A 20,070-nucleotide genomic window follows, 5' to 3' on the forward strand; every position below is an offset into this window, starting at 1 on the left:
CTGGTTTGAGTGAATGAACGTGTTAACTCGTAAACTGGTCAAGCAGGCGCCAGAGAAGCTCATTTAAACGTGACTGGCTCTCACAGAAAGTAGGCTATGACCAGAAAAACACACACCATGGTTGTTGTTTTTAAATAGAACAAGTGCAAAGGAGGTCTCTTAAAATAAAAGTACCCGACTAAAAGGTAATTTTATTTCACATTTATCTGAATAAAATAGTCCAGTCAGTGTTTTAGAACTGATAGCGCCTCAGTGATGAAGTTTAAAGTTGTAAAACAGCGCCACCACTCGCCAAAAATAGAGAACAGCACGTATAAATATTATTCAGAATGTAAAATATTCGCAGTATAGCCTACAGAAAATGAGAATTGCAAATAATAGAGTAAATAAATAAATAAAATAAGCATAAGTAATGCAGAGTACAATTCGCATAACTGTATACAAACCCTTTTCACAGACTGATGACGCGTTTTAACGGTCATCAATATCGTAAATCCTGCCTTTTTTTTTTTATATATTTTCATTTTTTTTTTTTTTAAATGTATGTACATTTATAACACTAGTATTATATTACATTTGCTTCAGATTACAAAAAAACTAGTTAATGCTGCTGCTGTGAAGGTATTTCTAATACATCTTTCTGTCCTCTATCAATCGCTCTCTATTTTTTCCCTCTTTTTGAAAGTTGTGAAAACACTTGTGGAGTTTTCCTTTTGCTATTTGCGCAAATGCAAACACACAAAAAAAATAAAAGTTTATATAAGTTTATAAAAGTTTACCCAACTATCACGACCTCCGCTTCTGAGAAACGCGGAAATATGAAAAGGGTGAATAATTTTATAATAATAAGGACGATCTTAGCTGAAATATCCATACATGATGTTATGGCGTCATATCCTTGTAATTTGAATATCCGGTGGGCGGGGCGGTGTAGCTGTACGGGAGTAGTGGAATTGATCCTGGGTGACAGAATTATGTTTTAACCGCTTATACATGCTAATCAAGTCACTGGCTGTTCACAGATCAAACTTCCGGTGAGTGATCTATGAGAGTTTACGTTGTTTTGATCAGTTTGAAAATGTTTAACCAGTTCGCGCAGACGACAACTTTTCAGTTTTGAGGTATTTCCTCGGATGAGGCGCCCTTATGTCTTTGTGGGAAAACTCTGTGATTGACTGCTTTCACGTCCAATGAGAGGGAGAGTAGAAGAGGACCCGCCTTATAGTTTGTCTGTTGAGCCAATCAAGAGCTAGAAGAGGCGGGCTCTCGCCTATAACAATGAGGAAGGGGTGGTGTCCGCGGGCTGGAAAAGTGAAAATCGCTTCAAACAATTTAAAAACCGCTTCATTAAAACTTTTCAGTACATTTTAGTAATGTGTACTTGATTTCTGTTTCTTACTGATACTGTTGTGCTTACGAAGAAATGCTGTGGCTGTAAAATGGCAAAGTGGCGATACCATGGTACTTTTACTGTGTACCATAATAGTGAATGATTGTTCAAATACAGAACCACGAGATTCACGTAGTACTTCAAAAGATACCATAATACTATCATGGTGCATGACCTAAAACATGGTGTTAAAACACTTATATACATAATATATATTAATATAATGTATTTCTATTCTTTTGTATGTTTGCAGTCTCGTTCTGTTTCTTCTTCTAGAACACTAAAGTCATGGCAGCAAATAAGAGCAAAAATCAGAGTTCGCTGGTGCTGCACAAGGTGATCATGGTGGGCAGCGGCGGCGTGGGAAAATCCGCCCTCACGCTGCAGTTCATGTATGACGAGGTGAGTTCATCACAAGCTTTATTTCAGCTACAAGAATTCTGCCATTTACTCACCTTCGTGTCGCTCTAAACCCTGTTATGACTGTTACTATATGTATAACACAGTTTGTGGAGGACTACGAACCCACCAAGGCTGACAGTTACAGGAAGAAGGTGGTCCTGGATGGAGAGGAGGTGCAGATTGATATTCTGGACACGGCGGGACAGGAAGACTACGCTGCCATCAGGGATAACTACTTCCGCAGCGGAGAGGGTTTCCTCCTGGTTTTCTCCATCACAGAGCCGGAGTCCTTCAGCGCCACGTCAGAGTTCAGGTCTGGACGTCCTGTTATCTGTGTTTACAGATCGTTCCATGCAGTTCTAGTTTGGTCGAAACGCAGTTACCGCACTGTATGTTCTCAGAATGATGTTATCATTACGCCGACATCCTGCCCACAACAAAACTCTGATAGTCTGAACCCAGTTTCCAGCTCAACTTATTTGTCCTCACTGAAAACAACATGCTGACGACAAAAGAACCTTTAAAATATGTCAAATCAGCTAAAAATTAAGATGCAAGCTGACATTATATTTATTTGAATCTGTTCCGTTTTATTTATGAATATATAGGAGAGAATCTAGACCTGGAAAAGTCATGGAAATTAATAAAATCTTAAAAATTCATAGAGATGTTTATATAAAACTCTATTTCAGGTGGAAGTTGATATTTGTGAGTAAAAAAAAAGCTGGTAATAAAAAAATATAAACCCTGAGAAACATTCAGTTATTGAAACTTCTATCATTGTAATTATTCGAATATATTGATATTGAGTTTCTGAAAATAATAATGTTGTTAATGATCAGCTTTATCATTACAGCAGAAGTACTAGAAATATCTTGGTGGATATATAGGGGAATTTTAAAAGTGTGATTTCTAGACATGGAAAAGTCATGGAAATTTATAAAATTAATTAAAAATTCATGTTTCTTTTACGAATATATGTTTTTCTAGTTATATTTTTTTGGGGTAGAAATTGCTAGAGACGAGAAAAACTGATCACATATGCAGATTAAAAGTTTTTTATTGACATTTACATATTTAAAACGCCAACAATAAAAAGAACTAGCTAGGTTTGATTACCTTAAAAATCATTTTCACACAACTTTCATAACCCCCAGAACAGAGCCTCTGCTTTAAAATAAAAAAACAAAAACAAAAAACATTTTATTCTAGCTTCATGCATTCTTTTTTTTTTTTTAATTTTTATCAACAACTGAATGTTTTCAACAAAAAGCTGAGAAAATAGTGTTTTTGTCAAAGACTTTGTCCGGATGGGATTCAGAGCGATGATCAAAACAGATGGAGTAGATCGAGTCCATGAACACCTCAAAGCTTCACAGTCGTTTCCTCTTCATGGGTTCAACATTTAATTTAGTAACATTAGCCAGTTTTGATTTAAATAATGTTTAATGTTTGACAATCGAGATCATTTACATGCGTCAGCAATGCTTCTATTGCTTGTTTCTGCTTCTTCTTCGCCTGTGTTTTGATCCAGGGATTTTGTACTCATTCAGAAGATGCATAATAGCACCCTCTAGCGTATAACAGTGAGAACATGGATCGCCGGAAAATTCCGTCAGTGGCGGGGAAAAGGTTAATGTGCTCAAATCACACTGAAGTTACAGCTTCTGTCGCTTCTTTCTGCTGCTTCTTCGCCTTTGTTTTGATCCGGGGATTTGTATAACAGTGAGAACATGGATCGCCAGTGAATTCCAACAGTGGTGGGGAAAGGGTTAATGTTAGGGGTGTAATGGTACACAAAACTCACGGTTCGGTACGTACCTCGGTTCTGAAGTCACAGTTCGGTACGGATTCGGTACAGCAGAAAACTAAACATAAAATGCTTTTTTTAATTAAACAGTAGTTTACTGAACAAATTGTGTCTCTGTCTTTAAATAAATTAAATTATAACTAAAAGTTTCTTAAGAATAAAAACAATTATGTCTGCTAATGCTGTAAACTATGTATGGAGCCCTTACTTGCACATTACTATATTAAAGGTTAACAACTAGCCTAAATTCAGTTGCTATTTATTTTTAGTATAATAATCAACACTCAAATATCAAATTGTATGCAAACATGTAAGCTGCACATAAGGCAGTGTTTGCATAAACTTCTAAATCTAATTATAAAATTATGTTTTCACTCTAATTTGTTGTTGAAATATAATCATTTATACACAGTTGCTGTCATTTTCATGACAGATTTATTTAAACATACATTAAATAATCAAGACATCACTAACAGGTTAAATAAAATATAATAAATATATATAGGCTAATATAGTGCATATATTAAGCGAAAGCGTTTATTTCTCTGGCGAGCCGTGGACACTGAATGGCTTTTCTGAGGTAAATGCTACATGACAGTGTTTACAAGCTGATTTATTGACGTCTTTCCACCATTGAAATACTGATTGAGCGATTACATGAGATATGATACGTTTCAGTAAGTTGTACTGTATCTTTCAACATACCTTCAGATGTTCATTCATGTTTTTTTTCTGTAACTAGTATTAAAGAGGAAAATCGCGTTTACTGGCTGCCGGTTGAACTGAGGTACCTATACAGAGATCTGTCACGCCACATCAAAGTGCGTCAAAACAGCATTTTCTGATTGAATTTCGTGACAAAATTTGAAGGATAACAACTTGTTTCTTATCGAAAGTAACAAAACACAGAGCTTATTGCAATTATTGGTGGTTAATGGTGGTTAGGCTACAACGCTGTGTTAGTCGTGTACTGCTTTCGTCTTTAATTCTGTAATTCACCGGGAAACTGAATTGTTCCCAAACAGGAGGCCTTAATGTTGCAATGTAGCTAATGCATTCGGTACACACGTGCACCGTACCGAAAGCCCTGTACCGAAACGGTTCAGTACGAATACGCTTACTGTTTCACCCCTAGTTAATGTGCTCAAATCACACTGAGGTTACAGCTTCTATCACTTGTTTCCGCTGAAATTCTGTACTCATTCAGAAGATGCGTAATAGTGAAAACATGGATCGCCGGAAAATTGGCAGGGAAAGAGTTAATACTTGACTGATAGTGTATTTGTACAAAGATTCTCAGTGTTGTATTAGGATATTAAATGTGTTTATGTGTTCTTGTCCGCACAGGGAGCAGATCCTGAGAGTGAAAGCAGAGGAGGATAAAATCCCTCTGTTAGTGGTGGGGAATAAGTCTGATCTGGAGGACAGGAGGCAGGTGTCTGCGGACGAGGCCCGAGCCAAAGCGGAAGAGTGGTCCGTCCAGTACGTGGAAACGTCAGCCAAAACTCGAGCCAACGTCGATAAGGTTTTGTTCCTTCAATTCCCTGATACTTTCAGAATACATGCTGATCGTGAGTGCCTCAACTGGGGTTTGATGTTTGCAGGTCTTCTTTGATTTGATGAGGGAGGTGCGGACGAAGAAGATGTCTGAGAACAAGGAGAAGAACGGAAAGAAGAGTGGCAAGAAGAAGAAAAGCCTGAAAGAGAGATGCACGCTGCTTTGAGCTGCACTAACATCAAGCTTTTCTGTCCTGGACTGAGCCGTTTCTCTGATGAAGAGGAGACCAGATCTTTTCTCTCCTCGACCCTTTTTGATGCCAAATACAATCGAACCAGAACCATAAGTCACGGTGGCGACCTCAACTACAACTCTTTTGCATCTTTTTTTGTACATTTCTACAGGTTTTCCTATATCAAATCAGTAGTTCAACTCTAATCTCTGGAATATGGAGCTGTAACATTCCTCATTCATGAAACACAAACAGAATACATTTCAAAGTATTGAATTAAATGCGACAAACTACTTGGAAATTAATTCTGCTTGTGTTTCATGAATTTTTTATTTTATCACATACACATAAAACATTCACTTTTTGAGCTAAATACTCTATTTTATCTGCCTTTCCCTTCCTTAAAGGCAAAGGCAACAGACATTCTATGCGATATATATGTTTGTTTGTTTGTTTTGAATGCAGTGAAGCATTATTATGAAGCTTAAGAAGGTGGTGAGATTCACAGATTTCACTATGCAAGCTCACGAAATGTCACAAAACAGACAATTGATATTTTTGTAATCACACCACTTTGTCTATGTTTCATTGATTTCTCTGCCTGATGATTATAGATCAAATAAAACTTCTCTGAATTTGTTATGAGTCTCTTGTGTTTCACTGATGGTTGTGTTTTGTGTCTCAGTGCTGAAAAAAGTCAATGAGAAAATGCTGGAATTTCGTGTTACACTCTCGTTTCTGCGTTTGATGACCTCCGGAGTTTTGACAAAGGACGGCAGCAGGGCCATAAGAGTTTATGAGAGCAGTAAAAAGTGTCCGGAGGCAATCAGTCACCTTGACTTTGAATGTGAGAAACCGTCTATTCAGCATTTAACACCCCATTGTAAAGACGCTTGGGATGTCCTTTACTTGCACATGCTCAAATCTGAGGATGCCGAGACCTTCAAGATCAGAGCAATCTGGACGATGGAAAAAATATTAAAATAAGATAATTCAGGAATTCTCACTTCTTCTATGCAACAGGTTTAACTAAAACTTTTTGTGTTTAGAGAAATAAAAGGGAAAAAACAAACAAAAACTAATTCCATGCTTCACCAGCTCATGGAAATGTGTTAAATTGTTTTCCTTTGTTGTGATCTGTTTTTAATTTATGTATGTTAAATGGATACTTTTCTTCCAAAAAGGTTTTAGATAAATCTTTGAAATTAGTAAAAAATAAAAAATAAGAGAATGATTTTGTTTTCGCCAAAATAGTTGTGTATGCTGTAGTCATATTAGCGGCCTTCAGTTCCGCTCTCGACCAGCAGAGGTCAGTGTGCGTTCAGATGACCAGCAGTACAAAACAGCTTCTGTTAAAACGAAAAAATCGTTTGAAAGACACATATAAATTCCTCCCGTGAAAATCAAGTGAGGCGTTTACTCAAAAGTACCTTTAAGGTAAGTCATTTCACTGATATCTCATCTTTGAAACGCCTCAGCTATTTCAGCTCCTATTTCTTTCAAATGGGAAACATCAAATTCTCCAAAGCTGTTCACCAAGCTTCACATTTGAAATCACTAATGAAATCTGATAACAACTTTATAATAAATGTGTTTTTTTATGCTCAAATAGCGTTAAAAAAGCTTCTTTTTCAGGCTGGAGCAGCCAATGCGCATGCGCAGGCCTAAGCGCGCGTCTCAGAACACTATTCGGAGCTTCTAACGGCAGCTGCAGTGACGCAATGACTTTACCAATTGGCGATTGGCTGTTTTTATTTAGAAGGCGGCACTTATTCCGCCATTTTGTCTTTCTCCTAATACGAGTGCGCGTCCTTGTATATCTAAAGTACTAATATTCATTTTTCGCCGCTCACTGAGGTAAATATTACATTGTAGTTCATGTGGAATGACAGTTTACTTCATAAGTTCAGTGTTCTGAATATTTTATTAAAACTGTTTGATGATTAACTGTGAATACACATGTAAACGTGTAGTTGATATGAAATGCATTCATAATATACAAACCCTCTACTATTTATATTTTTACTATTTATACACCATTATTTCTTACGAAAATTTATTATAGTAAAAGTGCAGTAACCATGTTTTTTGGGTGGATTTGTTACCATTTGTATAACCACAATTTTACTACAAATACCATGGTTAAATTATTGTTAGTGTAGCAAAATCATGGTCAATTTCATTACCGTGTTTTAACTACAATAACCATGTTTTTTGTTTTATTTGTAGTAAAACTATGGTTAATTTTCGTAAGGGTTTTCACACATTAATTCGATTAACTTTCAATCTTTTTTTCTTGTCGCACATGCAGAATACAGTGGTTTATGTCCAGTGCTGAAGCAAACTCCTCCATCACCCATGAGCCGTTTCTTTCTACTGATTTCAGTGAGGCCTTTACTGGCAGTAATGAATGATGAGGCTCTCTTGACTTCAGATCTGTACAGTCTGAGAAGATGTGAAGCTCTCATGATGGAGATAAGCTCTTTTGATGGTATTTATTGTCTTCATCACGTGCCGATTGCATAATGAACCACTGATGTAGAGCAATGCATCTCTCCAATGAAGAACGCCATGAGGCGAAAAATGTTAACAGGAGCCGCGAGACGCCAACATTTTCCATGAGAAGACCCGGCCCAGCCAGACGCTGACTAGCAGGAGAAGTACAGCCAGTCAACCTGCCAGAAGCTAAGCTGACCAAAAAGCCTTCAGGAATCGGCCTTGCAAACGGATGCTCTGGTGGAAGAGATGTGATGGAGCCACAGAAGGATTTTCACTAAGCTTTGGTTCCCTTCCTCTTCAAAACTGCATCAACCAGCCAGTGCTCAGCTACAGGTACAATGGCTCAATAAGTGCCCTAAACACTGAACATTAGTTAAGCACTGGTGTTGTGCTACTATTTACCTCTACACGTAGAAGAGCAAGTATCCATTCTTCCCGATGTTTACTACAGCTGGATCTTCTGATGCTGGTGTCACTGCATTCCAGCCAACCAGACCCACTAAAGTCACGGATGTGACTGATGTAGTGCCCTACAAGAAGGGGCAACTTTAGTATGATGCTTAATGAGTAAATGATATGACTGGAAATATAAAAGAAACTCTTACCACAATACAAACTGCTGCCCAGATGTGACACGACACCAGCTAGTTTGTACTGTGTGCTGCTGCCGTCTGTTGCTTCCACTTCTTGAACACAAATACAGATTATTAGATGATGCTGCATCATATAATCGTCCTCCTGATGATGTCTTTTAGAGTAATTCAAATGACTGGCCAGCAGAGGGCAGATGTGTGATGAACTGACACGCACCTGTACTGCAGGACAGTGAAAACTCTTCTGGAACTTCCAGTTGATCCTTGAGTGCATTGAGGATCTAATGTCAAAGCGCATGACCAGAAGTACCAGCACCCTGTAGAGAGATTCAAATGATCAGAAGCTATAAACCAGCTCAGGTTTAGTTATTCTGCAGGACACTGACTAATTAAAGGGGACCTATTATGCCCCTTTTCACAAGATTTAATATAAGTCTCCCAGAATGTGTCTGTGAAGTTTCAGCTCAAAATCCCCCACAGATCATTTATTATAGCTTGTCAAATTTGCCCCTATTTGGGTGTGAGCAAAAACACGCCGTTTTTGTGTGTGTCCCTTTAAATGCAAATGAGCTGCTGCTCCCGGCCCACTTTCCAGAAGAGGGCGGAGCTTTAACAGCTCACGCTTCGGTCGCTCAACAACAACAAAGCTGGAGAATCTCACGCAGCCAAAATGAGGATTGTCAGTAACGGTGTTCAGCCTTACATTGTTCAAACCGGAGTCGACACTGATGGAGAGACTCGGGAAGAAGTTACAACTTTTAGAATGAAACTGGACGTTTCTGAATGGTTAGTGGATAAATTTATGTAGTTTCAACTCATCGACTAGCATGTGCCGTCATGTTAATCTTTTGTGCAAATCCAGCGTTGAATTGACCCTCGTTTGTGAAGCAGTCCAGCGTAAAATGACGGCATGTCAACAACACTCTACTACAACAACTCTTCCTCTTCTCTAAAGCAGCCCAACATGGCCTCACCTCCTTTGTTGTGTGTTCTCGGGGGCGGGGTTTATGTAAATTTTAGGGTTAGTGATGTCACCAACCCAGGAAGAAGCTCGTTGTAGTCCCTACCAGCTGTTTGTTGTAGTCCTTAAACAGCGAAATATCTCCCTTTGCATTGAACTTTGAGTGTCATCATTTTGCAGATGTTGTTTATGCTCAAACAGCAACATTACACACTAACTAAAGTTAAAAAAGTGAAATCATAATCAACCACCCCTTTAAAAAAACCCCGATGATAGAAGACATCGTCAGAAGTTGTTCCTCATGTTTTTTCTGCGAGTTCTTCATATTGAGTCCAGCATCCAGCAATGAGTCTTCATTCTTCATGAGGAGACGTTCCCTTTCACATCAAGGAATCATTCCAGGCATTTTAAACTCAAACACCAAACCATATTGATTCATAATATCGAGTGAATCTGCCATGAACCCCAAATATTCACTCGTAGTGTCATTTCTGCTGCATCTGAAAGGTAGGACTCGTTCATTCACTTGTAAAACATTATTGTGTTCTTTATTTGTAAAACTTTTTTCACTTTTAAGGTGACGGTGTAACTTTTTTCACATTTTTTATTTAATTGTGTTTTAGGTTTATTTCATCGCACTGGATCAGTTTGTGCTCCTACAGGAACAAATTTGACTCTATGGTCCAGATGTATATATCCTGATGGATATATGTCATGGAAACAGATCAAATAATGGAGAAAATCTTGCAGATTCCAGTAAGGACTCCCAGTATAGAAATTATTCCTATAAGTGTGACCTAACAATTCATGGTCTAAAAGAGACGGACCCTGGGACATATTATATGAGCTTTACTTACAGAAAAGGAAACTACCTTTAACTCAATCATTCCATCAGAATTCAGGTAATTATTTTATTTCCATTCTTTATATAGACAGAATGAAGACTGTAGAGACAGACACGTGTGTTTTATTAGCTCTTCAGGTGACTGTCGACTCTGAGCGTGTGACTAGTAACATTTAAACAAACATTAGACAAACATCCAACTAAAATGTTTTAGGAAAAAAACGTTCCATGAATGATGTATTAATGTTTTTGTTCTAACATTTTGAGAACATTATTAAAGACTAAATAACTTTGAACAAACGTTCTATTAACGTTATGCTCATAACATTTAACCAAAGTTCTGAGAACGTTCCCTGTTAGCTGAGTAAACTTAACCACTACCAAGTTTTTAATACACTGATGTGTAAAACTAGTTTCAAACATGAACTTTATCTTTTCTTCAGAATTTTCTTCAAACACCACCAGACATGACTTTTGACCTGGAGGATTGGCGAGATGGATCTGAGAACACTTGTGTTTATTTCAGGCTACACAGTAAAATGGACCACAAAACTTCTGCAGAGGAAACTGTTGTTCTATTTCATGCTCTACGAGTGTCACATGACAGTGCTGCCCCCTAGTGAACATCACAACAACAACAGCAGCCTAATATTGAGGTACATACAGTAGACAGAGTTGGGACCACATTCTGGTTTTTAATGATCTCAAAGCTTTATTCTTTGTACATATCAGTTCTGGTTCTTTTAGATTGTCAGTTTTGTTTAACAAATTGATTTTACAGCTGTATCTCAGTAGTAGCTTATGATTTGTGAATTCAGGTAAGCTGAGCTACTGAGTTGACTGTCACAAAGTCACCCAGTTTATCTGAATTTACTCTAATGAAAGTGAAAGTCATTCATATCGGAGAGAGTATGTAAATAAGTTTGCAGCCCGCATACAGAAACACGCAGAAACAAGTTTAAAGGTTGGTTTAGCTGGTTCTTGTCCTGAAATAACTTTATGAGCTGTTCTACTTATGATTGATTACAGATCATACACACAAACATGGCTCATATGTTTTCATATCCAGTCAGATAAAAACTTGATATGACAAAATTATGAGCTTTACCAAATTAGACTGTTGCATTGCACATTAATGCGTGTACATTACATTTAAAAATGCCATAATGCGCTGATCAAAATTGCAAATTTTTGCTAGAAAAGATTTGGATATCTTGTATATTAATATAGTAGTCAACATTTGAAGTGGATCAAAACCTTTCATCAGAGTTGTCCTAAAACCTTCTTCTTAGGACAACTTCGATTATCTTTTTTGATCTACTTCAAATGTTGACTACTGTAGATGAGCAGAACACTTAATGTATTTCATGAAGAAACAGAACTTTTCTTTTTGGTTATGAATCATACAGAAACATACATTGGATTATTTCCTCAAAAAAAATGGAAAATACTTGTAATTTCTAATTTCTTCTGCAAAATCATGAGTAGCTGCATTTGAAGCAGAATACAACATCTGTTCATTGAAAACATAACATTTACTTATAATTACTTATAAATACTTATAATTACATCTCTTTCCCGCCGGAACACGCCCCCTCAGCTGGACTGAGTGTTTTTTTTACATTTATATGTGCCTGATTTCGACGCCAGATTTCAGTTCAGATGTTTTGTTTGTGCTATTTATTCCTGCAAAATAAAAGGCTGATAACTTGCGCTTTGTGATTAAGAAGATTGAGTGAATGTAGGTAATAGTTCTGGTGGATGAAGGACCCCTCATGAGGTAAAGCCCAAAGGCCCTTGATAGTCTTAATTTGGTCATGTTGTCAGTACAAGGATGATGGTTATTATGTAGGCTGTGAGGCCGATAAAGAAAGCGACAGTATTCAGGATCACTGCCGATCTGGAGGACTTGATCGCTAAGTCTTGCTGTCCAACCATGTTAGCATCTCGAGTCTGCAAAAAAAAACAAAAAACTCTCAATGAATGTTTTCCTTTCATACTAAGAAGCTGCATTTTTCATTCTGTAATGTCATACTATAGATCATTGCTTTTGATGCCTCCAAATGTAAATCCAAAGTTCAAAGCTATTAGGAGTTATAACCCTAATTATGCTGTAATCGCCGGAGTCTGAAGAGATTACTATGTCAACATTTCACATGACCATCTGGTTTCCAAACATTTGGTTAGTAGATAAATCATAAAATAGTCCTAAAATTTATTAGATCAACTCAATAAAATCTTTATCATCACATTCTATAAAGTGTTAAATTGTGCAAAAGTGTTGTATCAAGATTTATAAAACGGTTAGTTCCTGTCCTTGATTCTGATTCACGATAAAACACGGCTATGACCGCTTCACCCAACTGTACTGTGTATCATTACACAACACCCTTAGCAACCACTCTTAGCAACGTAAACTGTTTGTTCTCAATATTATTCATTGAAGCTTACTGTATTATGTAGAAAGAGATCGATTGAGCAAGTTTATTACCTGCATTCAGATTTAGCATTTTCCTTCAGGTCAATCCTATGTTCATAACAAAAAAATCTGTTTAACTGTCCGCTGCAATATCTTGTCCTTTTAACAATTAAGGGGTTTTCCCGTGACTGACAACGCTAGTCAGAGCATTTGTCAGTTGTGTCTTGTTCCATGTTCACAACAATTCAGTCTTTTCAAAAAAAAAAGTCTTCGCTACTGACTGACACACTCATAAAGACAGTCTTTGCCACCATCTAATGCTGTAATAATGTAACTTCTGTCGCTGTTCACGGTTAGGGACTATTTTTTCCGGCGGAAGAAAGGCTTTTAGTGAAAGTTTACTTCATGAAAGTTGAATTGATACATATTTTTGGCTTTAATATTTGTATTGTGTGGTAACCGTTTTATAAAAACTACGGCTGTAGTGGTTGCAGGCCCTTCAACGCCCTTCAGCCGTGACTTATTCACGGTACAGGACAGCCTCTCATACCTTATTGCTTACAAATATTATATAATGTGACATCAAAGTACCGCGAGAGCAGACGGCTCCATATGCTTTGAAATCACTCTCGCAGTACTTTAATTTCATACACCGATTGGTCTGTGCAGTGCCACTTCATGCCCAACAAGCCGGTTCACCCAATTCATTCAAAACACGGATTAAGAAATGAAATGCCTCTGTGTATTGCTCGGAGATGAACAGTTCTGCTTTGTCTTTATATTTTCGTTGGCAAAATTGAGCAAAACAGACAATATTGTGTCTAAAATAACACAATATGCCTATTAACTTTTTTTTTTATTGAACTGTTGTATAAAATCAGTATCACATTTGCACTCGTGCTATTCCGGACAGAAAAACAGCATTTGTGTGATATTGCACTCGTTGCTTGTGTGATATAGCTTAACTAGCTTATATCATCATATGATGTAAATATGAGACATAAACTCAAAAAGGGGAACTCTTGGCGCTTTCGGCGGTTCGGACTGTTCAGCAGCTATGCAGCTCCATACGCAACAAACTGATGCACTGTGTATTCTGACACCTTTCTATCAGAACCAGCATTAACTTCTTGAACAATTTGAGCTACAGTAGCTCGTCTGTTGGATCAGATCACACGGGTCAGCCTTCGCTGAGTCTTGGCCGCCCATGACCCTGTCGCCGGTTCAACACTGTTCCTTCCTTGGAGCACTTTTGATAGATACTGACCACTGCAGACCGGGAACACCCCACAAAAAGAACCCAGTCGTCTAGCCATCACAATTTGGTCCTCGTCAAACTCGCTCAAATCCTTACGCTTGCCCATTTTTCCTGCTTCTAACACATCAACTTTGAGAACAAAATGTTCACTTGCTGCCTAATATATCCACCCACTAACAGGTGCCGTGATGAAGAGATGATCAGTGTTATTCACTTCACCTGTCAGTGCAATATATATATATATATATATATATATAAACAAAGACAATAAATATACTAACAAAAATGTGCATCAACGTTTTGGATCAAATGCATGTTGCCATTTCAATAAATATTGTAATCTTTGCATGCTAGGACAGGTATTCTTAAAATAAAATACACCAATTAAAACGTAATGAGATGCTTATTTGATTATTTGTATGATTATTTCATTATGAGGCAATCAAATACTCTTGAAATAAGAGCGAATACGTACAGAGCACGAGCAGATGATAGCAGCAAGTCCCAGAGGGCAACAGCAGAACAGCAAGGTAAAGATCGAGTAGCACAAGTAATCCGGCACTGAAGTGACTGCTGGCGTGGAGGTCATAAACACAGTGGGCTGAACGGTGACCCCAGTGTGATCTGCATGCGGTCTTTGTGGATATGCAGACATGCCTGGATAAGGCTGTTGTTGGGCATACGGGCCCTGAGGAGCATACGGACCTTGAGGAGCATACGGACCTTGAGGAGCATACGGACCTTGAGGAGCATACGGACCCTGAGGAGCATAAGGGCCCTGAGGGGCATACGGGCCCTGAGGGCCACCTGGAACTCCGTACGGTTGGCTGGGATATCCAGAAGGGTTGGGATAGGGCCCTGGGCCATGGTATCCAGCATTAGGATGTTCCTGGTATGGTGGTGGCGCAGGCTGACCCTTCCTGGGCTTCTGTGATGGATCCTGCTCTTCTGGGTCATTGAATGATAAGTTTATTCTTCCGATTGTTGGTCCTTGATTGTACATTTTTCTTGTGCTTGTGATCTCTTTGATTCCGTGCTCCTCACTGGTGTATCTGCCGTCAGTATTGTGCTTTTATGAACCTTGTCCTCTGATGGTGATGTGGAGATTTACAGTACTCTAATGGGAGGTGGTTCAGTGGAGATTCAGTGTAATAATTGCTTCAGCTTATCTGAACGTTATGGTAATACAGTGTTTCTCAACTTGATAATAGTTAGTATGGAAAAACATGCATCTTAAATAAAAGGGAGAAAACATTTCCTTTATCTTTTGTTGCTAATGTCCAAAATCCTGTGTCTAATCAAACTCAATTCTTCTGCCATTTGGTAGAAGCTCATCAAATTAGACAGATGTCAATATGAACAGGTTGCGTGACACCAGTGTTATTGTCATAAACTGCGCTGAAACACACGGGTTGAGGATCCAAACGCAGTATTTATTCAAACCAGTGGTGTTCTGAAATGAGGAGGCAAATTTTTTATTTATTTATAAATCAATGCAAATTCATGTGCATTACTCATAACGTTGACACATCTTCCTTGTTAAATCAACATTACTTTACATCAAAAAAGACAAAAAGAAACCAAATACAATTCTATTTTGTTATTTTACATTAACAATGTATTGTAATAAATGTTCTATTTATCAAAACCAAGTCAGTCTCATCAAGTTAGTGTTTTAAGCATTTCTACATTAATTCCAAAATAATAACTAAAGGCAATAATAATTTAAACAATATATTTTATTTGTGTATTGACGTTTTTCTTTTTAATAGTCAGCTTAGGCTATTTTGGATCATCAGTCATGCTCCGTGAACACCGTCTGTCACAGACACGAATTGTATTTTTAATTTCACCAAGCTGATTGCACTAAAAACCCCCGCAGTCATCGTGTTTTCAGTCCATTTCAAGTTTGATTTTGACGTGACATAAACGGTGATATCTAACTGGGTGATCTGTTTACGTACTTTTCAATTAGTCTTCCCATTGATGCCATCATTTGTTCATTCAAACTGATGCGTGGAACGTGCACGTAAACAAGAGGCGGGATTTATCGCACAAACCAATCATATCCAATTACATCCAATCATAGCACGATGGAGACATTGCCTCCTCTCACGTGACTTTGCCCCATTCATTCTCAATTACCCCCCACAAAACCCACCGCACGCCGGGGGTCTGATGGTTTTCTATGAGAGGAAAGGGAGGCATGACTCCTGCTGTAACTTTACCTGCGGGTGTCGCTGTTGGGCAGTGTTCCTTAAGAAATACGAGTGACTTGCGCTCTTTTTAATGTCATAATTTGTAATATTTGTGTTGTTTTATATGTAATATGGATTATTTTCTCATCCTATGTTTTTTTTTTTTTTTTTTTTTTTGAGGAGGCACTGCCTCCCTTGCCTCCATCCAGGTAGAAGGTCATACACAAACAAACAATCCAAACAATAAAAGAGTAAAGGGCTGAGGCAAAACAGAGAAATCCAAGGGAACTGACAGAGAATCAAAAGAACCAGGACACAGGATACATACGCCCTCGGAAATTCAGTAAGACACATACAAGACTTAGAAATGAGTGACTGAATTGACCAGGCATATATAGGGTGAGCTAATGAAGCTAATGAGGCTAATTAGACACAGCTGAATGCAACAAGTGCTGACGAGTCCGGGCAAAGGATTATGGGGAATGTAGTCCATGTGTGAATGGCAATAAACAGAAGGGGAGTGCCCTCTGGTGGACAACAGCTGGTGATCGTTACAGTTATTTTAGTATCATTGAGATCATTATTGAGGTACATACAGTAGATAGAATTGGGATTTATACACCACACACTTAAAGTTTTATTCTTTGTACATATCAGTTCTGGTTCTTTTAGATTGTCAGTTTTGTTTAACAAATTGATTTTACAGCTGTATCTCAATAGTAGCTTATGATTTGTGAATTCAGGTAAGCTGAGCTACTGAGTTGACTGTCACAAAGTCACCCAGTTTATCTGAATTTACTCTAATGAAAGTGAAAGTCATTCATATAAGAGAGTAGAATTGTTTGGGAGCCCTCATACAGAAACACGCAAGTTTAAAGGTTGGTTATAAACTTTATTTCATCCTACAGTCATTTAAAAACTATCTAGCTAGCCAATGAATGCAGTAAAATAAGATTAGATAATAATCTAAAATGTAATAATTTACAAATGTGTTGCACCTTATTTTTATATTCCTCTCCAACCATAAATGCTTAGCTGTTTCTTGCCCAGAAATAACATTATGAACTGTGCTACTTATGATTACAGATCATACACAGGAACATGGCTCATATGTTTCCATATCCAGTCGGATACCAAGGAAAACTTGATATGACAAAATTATGAGCTTTACCAAATAAAACTGATTAACAAGGCCATAATGAGCAGATCAAACTTGCAAATATTGCTAGAAAAGATGTTGATAACTTGTATATTAATATATTAGCAGAAGACTTAATGTATTTCATTAAGAAACAGAGCTATAAAAAATATAAAACCAGAACACTCAAGAGTCCTTTTTTCTTCATTTAAAGGCTTTATTTTGATGTGTAATTTAGTTACAGATAATTTACATACCGTTCTCAATCCAACAGAATTAAGTAAAAAAGAAATAAAACAAACATTAGATTATACATTAGATTATTTCCTCAAAGTGTCTTGAAAAAGGGCCTGCAAAATCACAAGTAGCTGCATTTGAAAAGCAGAATACAGCATCTATTCATTTAATTACTCCGTACACCCGCAGTAAGAGGATGGTGACCACTGTGTAGATTGCAAGGCCGAAACCGAGGGCGACATTGTTCAGGATCAATGCCGTTCTGGAGGACCTGATCGCTAAATCTTGCCGTCCTGCCAGGTTAGCATCTCGTGTCTGTGGAAAAAAAAAAAACATTTAAAAAAAAACTGTTGATGCATGTTTTCCTTTCATACTACGAATCTCCATTTTTCATTCTGTAATGTCATATTATAGATTATTGCTTTTGATGTAAATCTAAAGTTCAAAGTTATCCAGAGTTATAACCCTAATTATATTGTAATCTCCAGTGTCTGAAGAGATGACTATGACATCATTTCACAGGAACTGTTAAGTTTCAGTTGCAATATGACCATCTGGTTTCACAACATTCAGTTAGTAGATTTTTCATCACATTCTATAAATTGTTAAATTATATAAAAAAAAATATCTAAAGCTATATATGTATCAGATCAGTGCGTCAAGAGCGCAAATACATATTTGTTTGCACATCAATATAACGGACTCACGTGTACTTAATGTATGACTCCTGTTCGTCACTGCAATTGTCTTTACTATCCTCATCTATCAAGACTTTACTAGCGAGACGGTGGTTTGCTTTATCCAGCTGAGAAATGTAGTTTGTGTATCATCTGGCCATACAGCGGTGGGATGTTTTCTTTACTGATTGTTTGAATGAATTTGTTTACTGGATCATTAGACTGAAAACTTTCTCGGAGTTTAGCGACTTAAAATGATCTAATCACAAACAGAGAAGTGAAATCAGGGTTAGAACAGAAATTTCCGGGAAGCTTGCATCATTAGATAAACTCCCGACTCCCAAGATCATCTAACTGCGTGACGTAAATTACGTTAATGACTCATTTTCATGTGCTTCAATAATATATATCTAGTCAATTAAAACATATTGAGATATTTTATTTTTTGTATGATTAATTCATTAGGAGGCAATCAAATACTCTTAAAAATGAGAGCGAATACTTACAGAGGCAGAGTAGATGACAGCAGCGAGTCCCAGAGGGAAAAAGCAGAAGATCAAGTTAAAGATGGAGTAGCACAAGTACTCTGACATATGAACGGGCGCTGGCGTGGAGGACATGATCACGGTGGGCTGAACGGTGACCCCAGTGTGACCTGCATTCTGCCTTTCTGGATATGCAGACATGGCTGGATATGACTGCTGTTGGGTATATGGACCCTGAGGGCTGACTGGAGCTCCGTACGGCTGGAGGGGATAGCTGGAAGAGTTGGGATAGGACCCTGGTGGTGACAAAGGCTGATTCATCCTGGGCTTAGCTGATGGATTCTGCTCTTCTGGGTCACTGAATGAGAAGTTTATTCTTCCGATTGCTGGTCCTTGATTGTACATTTCTTTTCTTGTACTCGTGATCTCTTTGATTTCGTGCTCCTCGCTGGTGTATCTGCCGTCAGTCTTGTGCTTTTGTGAACCTTGGCGATGTGGAGATTTATAGGACTGTAATGGGAGGTGGTAGCTGCAAAGATAAGATAAAGAAATCAGCACACTGAATATCCGCTGGAACCTCCCATTCAGCAGAAATTCAGTTTGATAATTGCTTCATCTTATCTGAAAATTATGCGTGTGTTTCTCAACTGGTTAAAAATGTGTTTTAACCATAAAGTCAAAAATGCAATTAAATCTTAAATAAAATGCAACTTCGTTAATTTGTCAAATGTTACAAAAACAGCCTTCTTCCACCTCAGAAACATCGCTAAGCTACGGAACATGTAATCTGTTTCTGATGCAGAAAAGCTAGTTAATGCATTCATGACCTCTAGACTGGATTTCTGTAATGCATTACTAGCTGGTTGTCCTGCATCCTCAGTAAACAAGCTACAGTTAATAGAGTTCTTACCAGGTCAAGCACATATGATCATATAACACCAATTTTATCATCTCTACGCTGGTAACCTATTAAGTTACGAACTGATTACAAAGTATTGCTACTGATGTATAAGGCCATAAATGGTTCAGCTTCTATCACCTTACAATCCATCATGCTCTTTAAAGTCACAAAACTCTGGGCTTCTGGTAGTACCTAAGTCCACTAAAGGGGGGAGAGCGTTTTTGCATTTGACTCCTAAACTCTGGAATAGCTATATATATATATATATCTCATTAAAACCAGAACACAGCAAGTCCTTTTTTCTTCATTAAAAAAAAATGCTTTATTTTGATGTGTAATTTAAAAGAATGAAACTTGCACTAAATGAAATGTAGTTTCATAAGTGCTCAGTGCGTTGATAATCATACAGTTTTCAACCCAACAGCACTAAATAAAAACAAAATAAAATCATAAACATAGATTAGATTATTACCTCAAAGGGTCTAGAAAATACTTGTAATTACTTCTACAAAATCACAAGTAGCTGTA

At 37.7% G+C, this 20,070-nt stretch overlaps 1 protein-coding gene and 3 long non-coding RNA genes across 7 annotated transcripts; 1 reads left to right on the forward strand and 3 right to left on the reverse strand.

Annotated features, from left to right (window-relative positions):
• Positions 1 to 869: 869 nt before the first annotated feature.
• ralbb (v-ral simian leukemia viral oncogene homolog Bb (ras related)) lies at positions 870 to 5,972 on the forward strand. Of its 4 annotated transcripts, none has more exons than XM_051913050.1 (5): positions 870 to 1,034; positions 1,644 to 1,792; positions 1,897 to 2,105; positions 4,950 to 5,127; positions 5,207 to 5,972. In XM_051913050.1, exons 2-5 carry the CDS (start codon positions 1,679 to 1,681, stop codon positions 5,324 to 5,326), a joined length of 621 nt encoding a protein of 206 aa, XP_051769010.1. In that variant the 5' UTR covers positions 870 to 1,034; positions 1,644 to 1,678; the 3' UTR covers positions 5,327 to 5,972. The 4 variants fall into 4 exon arrangements, with proteins under 4 accessions (XP_051769010.1, XP_051769012.1, XP_051769011.1 ...); XM_051913052.1 differs by having other exon boundaries at positions 895 to 1,034; positions 1,667 to 1,792; XM_051913051.1 differs by lacking the exon at positions 870 to 1,034 and adding an exon at positions 1,275 to 1,461.
• Positions 5,973 to 7,028: 1,056 nt separating this feature from the next.
• Positions 7,029 to 9,907, reverse strand: LOC127523000 (uncharacterized). The gene is made up of 4 exons (XR_007932801.1): positions 8,642 to 9,907; positions 8,437 to 8,517; positions 8,234 to 8,361; positions 7,029 to 8,158 (listed from the first exon to the last, which is right to left on the reverse strand). It is a non-coding gene; the product is annotated as an uncharacterized LOC127523000 (long non-coding RNA).
• Positions 9,908 to 11,532: 1,625 nt separating this feature from the next.
• Positions 11,533 to 15,124, reverse strand: LOC127522999 (uncharacterized). Its single transcript, XR_007932800.1, has 2 exons — positions 14,382 to 15,124; positions 11,533 to 12,182 (listed from the first exon to the last, which is right to left on the reverse strand). It is a non-coding gene; the product is annotated as an uncharacterized LOC127522999 (long non-coding RNA).
• Positions 15,125 to 17,435: 2,311 nt separating this feature from the next.
• Positions 17,436 to 19,666, reverse strand: LOC127523009 (uncharacterized). Its single transcript, XR_007932803.1, has 2 exons — positions 18,663 to 19,666; positions 17,436 to 17,794 (listed from the first exon to the last, which is right to left on the reverse strand). It is a non-coding gene; the product is annotated as an uncharacterized LOC127523009 (long non-coding RNA).
• Between the last annotated feature and the right edge of the window lie 404 nt (positions 19,667 to 20,070).

This window comes from Ctenopharyngodon idella, chromosome 11 (assembly GCF_019924925.1).
Source record: "Ctenopharyngodon idella isolate HZGC_01 chromosome 11, HZGC01, whole genome shotgun sequence".
Classification (NCBI taxonomy): domain Eukaryota; kingdom Metazoa; phylum Chordata; class Actinopteri; order Cypriniformes; family Xenocyprididae; genus Ctenopharyngodon; species Ctenopharyngodon idella.